The sequence below is a fragment of the Hydractinia symbiolongicarpus genome, chromosome 1 (assembly GCF_029227915.1).
Source record: "Hydractinia symbiolongicarpus strain clone_291-10 chromosome 1, HSymV2.1, whole genome shotgun sequence".
Lineage (NCBI taxonomy): Eukaryota > Metazoa > Cnidaria > Hydrozoa > Anthoathecata > Hydractiniidae > Hydractinia > Hydractinia symbiolongicarpus.
In genome coordinates, this window is record NC_079875.1 from 11697177 (window position 1) to 11708129 (window position 10953).

The following is a 10953-nucleotide window of genomic DNA, read 5'->3' on the forward strand; positions in this document are numbered from 1 at the left end:
GACTTTGCTGCAATGGTTTTTCTCAAACCGTTGAACCATCTCCTCTCTCGTTTTTTTTATCTTTTTAGAAGCTGTTGTTCGTGGAGTCCAATGTCGTTGGAGTGTTGACAATGCTGTAATATATGCAAGAACTATTAATATAAATATAAAAAAACTGAGTATGGACGTTACTATTTCTTATTGTCTTGTGAATGGAAAAGCACCATGTTGATGGTTTTCATGGTAAATATTTTTATGTACTATATGTTTCTTCTTTGAAAATTGATTATTTTTCATTAATATGAAGGTCCACTTGTAAGTTTTTATATTTTTTTTTTAAAAACGTGTCAGTACTTACAACCAGTTTCGCAATCGTCTTCAATAACATGTGCTTCATTTGTGACGTTCTTCGAATTCGTATTCTCTTCGCCTACACAATTGATTCACAACAAAGATTAAACACAGAATTCATAATAAAACGTCAATTTTAATTTCAGTTCAGTTAAAGAAAAAGTACATACCATTGTGTGGCTGTTCAGCATGACGTTTGTAATTCATTTGTTCTTTAACAGGTATGGAGAAAAAGTCGATGTCTTCATCGTTATCAAAGTTCGAATCAGTGATAACCTTCGACTGTTTTGAAACAGTCGGTATGATTGTGGTTGATGGTGGCTGTCCAAATACCAGCTCGTACGGAGTAAATCCTGTAGCGCTGTGTTGTTGTGTGTTGATGGCATCTATTGAAAAAATGAAAAATAAGTAACGACAATTCGATCTGCATTTCGGAACTATTGTTATCAACCTACAACATATTTGTGGCAACCACGAGCTCCAAGGTTTAGTTTCACTGGCACACTCAGCTATCATGACTGATATTTTATGCTCCACATTGATATGAGCCTGTTCTATCATGCCTTGACTCTGTGGATGGCGAGGACGACCACGAACCACCTGAATCTCCCCTGGCCAAGCTTCGATAAGATGATCTACTGATTTATTTACAAATTCTGAACCGTTATCGGAATGAAAGATCTTTGGTGGTCCGAACAATGAAAATATTCTTTCCAACTCAACAGTGATTGGAGCGCTTTCCTTTCTCTCCAGGGCAGCAAGAAAATTAAATCTCGACCAATGATCAATGGAATGAAGGATATACTTATAGTCTCCATCAGGCATATGACTCATGTCTATTAAATCAACCTAAAAATGCGGAAAGTGAAAAGTTCATAAAAAATATAAAACAAACATATGTAAATTTTAAGCATTTGATGTTGAGGCAAAGAAATCTCCAGTTGAAAAATCAAGCATTATTAAGAGCGTTTTGTTATTTTAGTTCAGGTGTGTGCGAACTTACTTGGAAGCGTTTCATGAAGCCATTTGATATAATAGGCTTGATTGGCGGTACAGTCTTCTGTGGCTGTTTTAAGTGGCAAGTTTCGCAAAGATTGATATACTCTTCAATAGCCGATCTTGGGATACCCCAAAATGAACTTGAAACCTTAGTAGGAAAAATACGAATTGAGTAGTTATTTGTATCAATCTTTATATTTTGTCTAGGGTACAATTTTTTATGTAAATATAGTTATTAATTCTGATAAGAAAACACTAATACCTTTTTGAATGTCTTTTTCACACCAGCGTGTTTTAATTCATTACAGTGAATTGAGCGTATGATGTCAAAGAATTCATCTACGTATGCCACTCTTAAGTAACCTTCAGGTATCGATTGATTACTTGTATGGTTTTTCTGAAAAAAGTAACGGTTATAATAATTACTTACATTGTTGAACATCGAACTAAAAATTTGAAATCACGATTTTTCACTTACAGCTTCTTGTGAAGGCACAATCAAAATATCCACCATCCCCAGCTCTTCGCAGTTCATCAGCTTAAACTTCTGGGTCAATAATCTGAAGCGACGTGCTTCTGTACCCTTTTTACTGTCCGACTCATTGCTTTTTAAGTTCTGGGAAATTTTCTTCCCGAACTCTCTTGTTATTGTGCCACTCGTTGGTCTTTTACCAGTGCCTGTGTAACGCTGGGCAAATTGTTCAAATTTTTGGCGATGAACTTCCATGGTTAACTAAAACTAGTGTAGCTCCGACGATTGGAAAATTTAAATGAAAGTTTTTTCGAACGTTTTCTTCGAATTTGTAAGAAACTAGACATCCTGTCTGGCGAAAGAAAAAAAGGCTCCACGTAAATTGCGAATTTCGTTTCATTTGCGATACTTTCCTATTTGCTTGTCACGAATGATATAAAAGCCGGCCGGCCCCGATTACGTTCGTTCTATAAGTGTCGAATAATATTTGACTGTCATACATAAGCCGGCCTTCCCCGATTATGTTCGTTCTATAATAAGTGAGAAATAATATAAAAATGTCATACATAAGCCGGTCGGCCCCGATTACGTTCGTTCTATAAGTCTCGAATAATATTTCACTGTCATACATAAGCCGGCCGGCCCCGATTACGTTCGTTCTATAAGTGTCGAATAATATTTGACTGTCATACATAAGTCGGCCTGCCCCGATTATGTTCGTTCTATAATAAGTGAGAAATAATATTACACTGTCGTATATAAACCGGCCTGCCCTGATTATGTTCCTTTTATAAGTGCCAAATAATATTTTTTGAGTAATAAGCCGGCCTGTCCTGATTATGTTGCCCTGATTATGTATTTTCTGCCCTGTTCTTAACCGGGGCAAGCTGCCGTACTTAATCAGGCCAATTTTCATTATCCGGGCAGAACATGATCACTTTACCGAACAATGTTCAGATAAAAAGATTGATGGTAAAAATGGTGACCCTCGGCCGAGTAGGTCTTCAAGTTATCTCCCGACCTGTTGCGCCGCATATTGAGAAAACACACACACAAAATGAAGATGATGTTTTAGTTTAAGTTCTCAATAAAAAAATTTAATGCTAGGGTATCAGCATTTCTGTCGTTATCTTCATTGGTCATTTTAACACTCTCTTGCATATTCACTATGCATGTTTCCACGGGCTTCTTTTACGCATTCGGCGAATATATGTGTACATATGTGTATATTCTCATCGCTTTATGGTTCTTGCGCCAGACACACATATCAGAAAATTTTCAAATCCCCAACTAATAAATAAGTAAAACAAGCAACCTTGATGGTTTTAGAAGGCGATCTCTAGGAAAAAGGTAAATGACAGGAGAACAGAGGTAAAAAATTTGTTGTTTTTTTCGGTTGAAATGGAAGAGTATGATAAGACGATAACAGTAACGTGTTTTTATTATCCACTTTTACTCTGATGTCGAATAAAAACAATTTAAAATGGTTGTGACGTCATAGGTGCATTTGGCTTCCCGCATTATGCTCATAGTTAAAGTATGTAGATCACAAAAATTAAAACAAGCAAAACCAGCAGATGACCGGCAACTTTGATATGTTGACCCTGAACCATAGTTATACATAATATATTGATAATATACATATAACAGTAGGAAGACGAAACGATACAGCACGTTTAAGCTGCTATATGATATGTGATTACATTAAAATGACGCTACCTATACCCATCTATTAACTAAAAAACTTTGTACTCAATACTGAAATTTTTCAAATGTCTGGGTATTTAGTTTAATATACATTATTTTCTTAAAATTCTTTTTTTCTCTGTTTTTGAACGATAATCCTAAACCAAAAATTTTCCAAACCTCTGTTTCCCTCTTCGCAGCTAATTTTCCTATTTGTGTTCGTTTCAAAAAGATACAAAAAAATAAAAGCTGCGAAGGGTTTTTTCCTTTAATTCCGATTGATACCAATGAAGAAATTCGCACAGGTAGTATCGACAAAATATTATATGATTTTTTTTGCCATTAACAAATTAGTTATAAAATCAACAACTTCAGTAACATTATTAGTGATATTTACAAGTAAAATTCGTTCTTCGTTTTCTTGAGGTTCCTCCAATGCATTAAACTGTGAATCAAGCAATGCTGGTGACATAAAATGATTCTGTCGTGCTTTCAAACGACTCGAGATCAGTTCTTTATAACCTTTCAAATACACAAACCATACGGAAGAACTGCACGACAATTTTTGTCTGTAAATTTCCTTAAGAGCAGAGCATGCTAACACTAGATTTTGTTTAGTCTCTACGTATCTAAAATGAAAGAATCAGAGAAGGCTTTCTTTATCTATCATTCAATTATTTTATAGTGAGGTCTTCAACTTCGTTTCCAGGGCATTTTTTCACTTCTTGATATCCGAGACGGCGCGAAAAAATGCTTGTTTCTTCGCGCCGTCTCGGTTGCAAGAAATGCAAAAAATCGGCCTGAGAACAAGGTTGCACATTCTCAGATGTAATTTCCTTTATTTGCTAGCATACTACAAGGTATAAAAAGCCAAACCTCGATCCCAGGGCCTGTAGCGTTTTTTAATTTGAGGATGAAACTCCTACGCGTTTCATCCTCATATCAAAAAACGCTAAAGGCCCTGGGATCGAGGTTGCAAAAAGCTGTGGCAGCACTTTTCACGTGCAAGAGAAGACACAACGAAAACAGATTTTCATTTTTACCTTGCTATAAGACTTCTCAGTGTTTCTAACCATACCTTGCGATCCTAAAGCAAAATTTAAAAACAATATTCTCTCTTAAGGATTCTTAAATCTTAGCACAGAAGAAGAGCACTTTACAAAATTAAATAATTTCACCAGAGAAATATCTATCCACTGATGTCTGATACTGTACCTGACCACCATTTAACAGAGCCCTATCTGAAGGATTTTAGAATCCACCGTTCATTAAGAGTTCTAAACTTATCTAAATTGCCCTACGGTATGTCTAATGAAAAAATTCAAAATTAATATATATATTACATATATTACATACCATGTCATGTAATGGTTCACCATTTTGCATTTTTTGTATTGATTTGCTACTATGGTAACTATCGCCGTCAATGAAGTCGCAGTTGAGCTGAAAGAAATGTTCTTTGGATTGTTTTGTTCCAACGAGTGTAAAAGATATAACTTTCCGCTTTCTGCATTCACAAACAAAAACATTAGTTCTGTCAGTATTTACAGCCTTGCTGCGAATTTTGTCTCGCCATCTTGAATTTTTTAAAAATATAAAAAACATATTTGTTCTTTTTATAACAGAGTTTTTGTTTCATGGCAATCTCGTCATCCTGGATTTGTAACTTGACTCGTCACATTAAGTAAGTGTAGATGAAAGATAGATCCCTGTGAAGGCAATACCTACTGATTTTAGAACTCGAATTGATATAAAATTTCCTAGGGAATAGGTTGATCATATTTCTTACATTGCGACAAAGATGATAGGATGTTTATAAACAGTTTATAAACGACTCTGCATGCAACGTGGAGTTTTGATTTTGCGTGGAGAACAATACCCATGTTTACCAAAATTACGAATTGTGACTGAACAATAACAACCAGCAAACGCTTGAAGCAACCAAAAAGAAAAAGAGAAGAATATTGCTAAAGAGATTCATTTTAGTGTCTTTTGTATCTTTGAACCAATAAATTACATTGATAGTCATTTTACCTTACATATTCCTGTTTTTTTACCTAGAATGCGCGCGCAAGTACAAAATTCCGCAAACTTTAGTAAATCTTTGTAAAGACATCTATCAGTCCTGAGTTAATATTACATTTGCAATATCATCCTGATAAATATTTATACAGGAAGGCTCGAAAAGTCGGTAAAAAGAGTTCTGGTGCATATAAAGCCTACATTGACATTATCTGAAACTCACATCGAAGCACAGAGTGGGTTTGATAACAACGATTTATACACAATACCGGGGTACAACTTCATTTCACGTTGTAGAGAAATTGGGAAAGGTGGAGGTGTGGCCACTTATATATCGGAACAATTGACATGGAAAAGGAGGGAAGATCTAGAGGTGAATGACATTGAATGTATCTGGCTCGAAATTTTTCCGAAAAACGCAAAAAGTTTTCTTATATGCTGTATGTATAGACCCCCTGACTCATCTCTATATCTGAATTCTCGTTTTAACGAAATTTTAAGAGAAATGTTAATAGCTGTTAATAAATTAACACTAGAAACAATCATTATGGGCGATGTTAATGTGAATTATTTGAAACAAGGTGATCATCGTGAAATCAAAGATATATTCAAATTGCAATCATTTGTACAGCTCGTAAAAAAGCCCACGAGAATAACGCAAGACACTGAAACATTAATTGATGTGATATTTACTAACAAAAGTTCGACGATCTCCCACACGGACGTTCTACCTCTGAGTCTGAGTGATCACGATTGTATTGGTTGCGTAAGAAAAGTTAACCATCAAAAGTTTAAATCGCGCACCACACGATGTCGAAATTTCAACAAATATGACCCTGAAAAATTGAACACAGACATAAATAATCATGATTGGCAACCTATGTATGAAATGAGTTCCGTGGAAAGTTCCTGGGAATATTTTAAAACAACAGTACATGCTATAATCGACAAGCACGCTCCCGTTATAACCAAAATGGTAAAAGGACGTTCCTGTCCGTGGTTGAGTGCTGAAATTAAGAAACATATGAACAATCGAGATAAACTCTTGAGAAAGGCACGAAAAACGAAGAAAGCGTCAGATTGGTGTTTGTACAGACAATTAAAAAATCTTTGTAACAACAAAATTCGAGTTGCAAGAAATGGTTATCAGAAAAACTTGTTAGTGGAAAACCGGCATAATCCTCGTAAGTTTTGGAAAACAATCAAAAGCATATTTCCTGCAGGAAAGTCATCATCTCCAACAAATAGTGATCAGCCGGATGCAGCTGAAAAACTTCTTTACGCTAACAAATTTTGTCGATACTTTTCAGATTGCGCTAGAAAATTGAAGGACGTCGCTTTTCCATTACGAAACCTTATATGGAGATATACTCCAATAATTTCGACCAGGACTGATAAACTCTTTCATTTTCATTACGTCACGAAAGTGTTTGTCGAAAAAGAATTAAAATCTTTGAAGAGAAAGAAAGCCACCGGTGCAGATGACATACCACCGGGTGTTTTGAAAGATGCTGCTACACTCCTTTCTCAACCATTAGCATTCATTATAAACCTGTCGCTGCGTACCAGTACAATACCGTCGGACTGGAAAATCGCAAAAGTTACGCCACTTTTTAAGGGAGGAAATTCATCTGAAGAAACAAACTATAGACCTATCTCAGTTCTTCCTATAGTTTCCAAGATTCTAGAACGTGCTGTTCATCACCAATTAATTGATTATCTAGAATCAAATAACTTACTTTCTCGAAATCAATTTGGGTACCGTCGAAAACGATCAACGGAGATGGCGACTACGTTATTAACGGACAACATCAGGAAAGAAGTAGACAGTGGCAATCTAGTTGGTGCAATTTTTGTTGACTTGTCAAAAGCATTTGACACTCTTAGTCATGGATTATTACTGTCAAAATTATGTTCTTATGGTATTAAAGGAATTGCTTTGAATTGGTTCTCAGACTACCTCTTCAATAGAAAGCAGTATTGCGTAGTAAACAACGTAGCATCCGAAGAGAAAAGTATTGTCTGTGGTGTACCACAAGGATCCATCTTAGGACCTATCTTGTTTTTACTTTATTTCAATGACTTTGAAGAGTGCGTTAAATATTCTGAAGTCATAGAGTTTGCAGATGACACGGTGTTATATTTTGCGAGCAAACGGTTACAAGACATCGAAGACAAGTTCAATTACGATCTCGAGAAGATAGCCGAATATCTCAAAGATAACGAATTAGTAATAAATCTCAGAAAAGGAAAGACCGAGTCAATGGTATTTGGAACTCAAAAACGACTCTCGATGTATTCACGACAAATGAATTTATATTACAATGACGTTCCAATATCTTCAACTACACATTATAAGTATCTTGGTACTGTTTTGGATCCATCTTTGAACATGAACGAAAACTTCAACACGATTTACAAAAGAGCTTCGAACAAGCTACGTTTGTTAAGTTCACTCAAAATGGGTCTTACTGCGGATGCTGTTAGAAAGATCTACACAGCTATTATTTTACCAGGATTATCCTATTGCAGTAACGTTCAGCTCAAATTCAGTGATACTCAAATAAAGAGACTCGAATCCATTGACAATCGTGCTAGAATTCTGACTCAACAAAATGTTCCTGAGATCAGAAAAGAAATTGAAAAACGAGCTGTGCTGTTTGTTAAAAAATGTTTGGATGGTAATGTCTGTGATAACTTTCAAGACTACTTCACTGTGAAGCGTCATCAAAGAACAACAAGAAACAACGGTTTTCTTTTATTTATACCTAAAGTGAAATTAGAATTTGCAAAGGGAAGCTTCTTTTCAATGGGTGTGAGTTTATTCAACTCTTTACCCATTGGAATTAGGCAATGTGAAATTTTTGAGGAATTTAAAGCTTTGTGTCAAGCACATTTTGTTTGATAAGTGTATTTGTGAGTGTGTTTTCCATACAGCCTGGTTTAGCTTTTGACACAATCTTTTTGAGTTTTGTGTTAACATTCTTTTTCAACTGAGGACTCTATATAGTGCACCGTTTTGTGACAGTTTCTTAGTTTGTTTCCCTGTTTTTCTCGATATAGTCTTTCTCTCTTTTTGTCTCTCATTTTATTCCGTACAAATATACATAATCTTCACATTACATATTTACTTTTTATCTATTGTATATAACCATTTTAAATGAATATTAATATTTTTAACATTTTATTTTCAGGACGCATATTTATAACAGTGTTTTATATACTGACATGCAAATCCTGTATAAACATTCGTTAAATAATAATAATAAAAATAATAATAATTTGAGCCATATAAGCGTGCAAGTACCGCCACTGACGAACCAGATAGCTGCCTAAGGTTAACCGTAAAGCGAAAAATATTTATTCGTACTTTGATAGCCTGATACTCCCAAAAATTGAACCAACAACCTTCCTTACGCAGAATTTATACACACAAAGCTATGAAACTGTATTTCAGTATAGTTAAAAAACACTTAAGGTAAAACCTTCAACTGCGTCATCTCGTAGGGCATGGAGACAGCATCGGTAAAAGCTTTGAAAGGTTAAGCAATAGAAATAACGGTTGCTTTAACAGGAACAAGCATCATTAACAGAAAGCTGGTGCGGAAGCGAACGAAGGCTTAGCAAAAAGAACCGTTTGAATTTATCTTTTTTGCTTAACGTTCAGCATGCTGTGATTGCACGCATTCCGTAGCTGAAATGGGAGCTTTAATTGCACTAGAACCCCCTTCGCAGGACCCTTGTTAAGAGGTACCAGTAGAAACCGAATAGGGTATTGTGGGAGACATAAAACAATTTCGCTGTGACGAATTTGGACGCTTCCACCTAACAGTTCTAGGAAACAGGATTTAGGAGAGGGATTGTTGAAAACACAATGTGTCGTCAGATATCGTCAGTTTAGAAAAAATAGTTTTGAACTGAAAATGAAATCCATGTTTTTTTGTTTACTTAGGTTATCATAAAAAAGAAAATCTTAAAAAAACATATTGACCTACCCTTGTGCTTACAGCTGTTCCAATGGTTGTTCTAAAGTGTTTAAACAAAAAATAGCTGAAACTTTGCGATTTACACAAATATTCATCCCATTTTCGGGGGTTCATTATAACTTTCTATTTAAATTTTAGCCGTGACGGTTAATATATAAAAAACGAATATTTTAATGTTAGGTGTTTAATTTTCGTCTGCAAACCTTTTTTTAATACACTATAACATTTATTACAGAGAGCACCCTCTTGTTTCTAGAATAACAGAGCCGTAGCTGCTAGGGGGACTGTAAAGAGAAAAATGCACGCCCTCCTCCCCTCTCTTTTTTAACCCCATCCCACAGGAAATCTTGTCCTGTTGATTATGTGGAAGTGACTTGTGCAGAGGATACATTTTAATTTTTACCTATTGCCCTGAGCAACAGGAGAACAGGCGTTATAATATTGGAGCATCTTGCATCTTACATTTGTTTAGGAGGTACAAACCTATCTAACAATTCTAGGATAAGCTTCCGGCAGACCTTAGGCGTAAAATATGAAGAGGTTGGAACGAGGTTGTGATGTCAGTTCCGCTTGCTGACATTCCCGCTATTTGATTCCTATAATAATATTATTAGAAATTTTTTTAATGCCTTTTGAATAAGTCGAACAATAAATGCTATGTTTTATTTATTTTGATGATGTTTAAAAAAACTCCATAATCAGTTCGAATGGAAACAAAATAAGCCAGTGGTAGATTAAACAAGGTTATTGGAAATATTTACTTTGAAAGTATGAGACTGATACACTTTTTTAAAAATATAACCTAAACCTCCCGTAAAAGAGAGTTATGTCGAGAGTATAAGTTTCTTTAAGATCGTTATAAGAGTTTAAAAATTTAAAACTGTAAAGACTGAGAACTAACGTAAAAAATTACAATACTAAAGAGACGTCCGGGTGCGGATAATGTTTCTAAAAAAATAAAGAATAAAATAATTCGTGATGAAAGTTTAATTAAACTTAAAACCTTTATACTTACTTTCCAGAACCGGAAACTCCCATCATTACAAGAACGAAACTCATTTTTTTAAACGGACGATTTGTTGTTTTTTATGTTTGCACAGCGCCAAAGCAAATCTGCAGAAAGCTCGCCGACACATGGAGGGGCTAACTAAATTATGCATCACCGGTGTGTATTTTCAGGACCATGCATATGATGACGATTGGATACACTCGCATGATGCTTGATAAATATTCGCATGTCATACTCATGGCTTAAAGAGCAACACGTATTAATTCCTATTACGGGAAAAAATATTAAATTCACGCTTAGTTGACCGTAAAAATCCATGCTAGAAGACATCATCTTTCATAGCAAACACCTCTTACAGGACATCATCGGTGAATTTACGCTCAAAGAACAAGTTGAAACGGATCACAATGGACAATTATGATTTTTAGAATATGTAGTTGATAAAACTT

The 10953-nt window shown here is 35.2% G+C and overlaps 2 protein-coding genes across 5 annotated transcripts in view; one reads left to right on the forward strand and one right to left on the reverse strand.

Moving 5' to 3' along the window:
• LOC130638878 (chromatin assembly factor 1 subunit A-B-like) overlaps nucleotides 1–10953 on the forward strand; it is a 108938-nt gene that overhangs the window by 6313 nt on the left and 91672 nt on the right. The gene's annotated exons all lie outside the window — the stretch shown is intronic.
• On the reverse strand, nucleotides 1340–10905 carry LOC130639089 (probable gluconokinase). Of its 4 annotated transcripts, XM_057447052.1 has the most exons (5): nucleotides 10511–10905; nucleotides 9505–9535; nucleotides 4844–4930; nucleotides 4531–4574; nucleotides 1340–4116 (listed from the first exon to the last, which is right to left on the reverse strand). In XM_057447052.1, the coding sequence occupies exons 1-5, from the start codon at nucleotides 10552–10554 to the stop codon at nucleotides 3810–3812; spliced, it is 513 nt and encodes a 170-aa protein (XP_057303035.1). In that variant the 5' UTR covers nucleotides 10555–10905; the 3' UTR covers nucleotides 1340–3809. The 4 variants fall into 4 exon arrangements, 2 of the variants coding, with proteins under 2 accessions (XP_057303035.1, XP_057303034.1); XR_008982366.1 differs by lacking the exons at nucleotides 9505–9535; nucleotides 10511–10905 and having other exon boundaries at nucleotides 1340–1726; nucleotides 1808–4116; nucleotides 4844–9497; XM_057447051.1 differs by lacking the exons at nucleotides 9505–9535; nucleotides 10511–10905 and having other exon boundaries at nucleotides 4844–9497.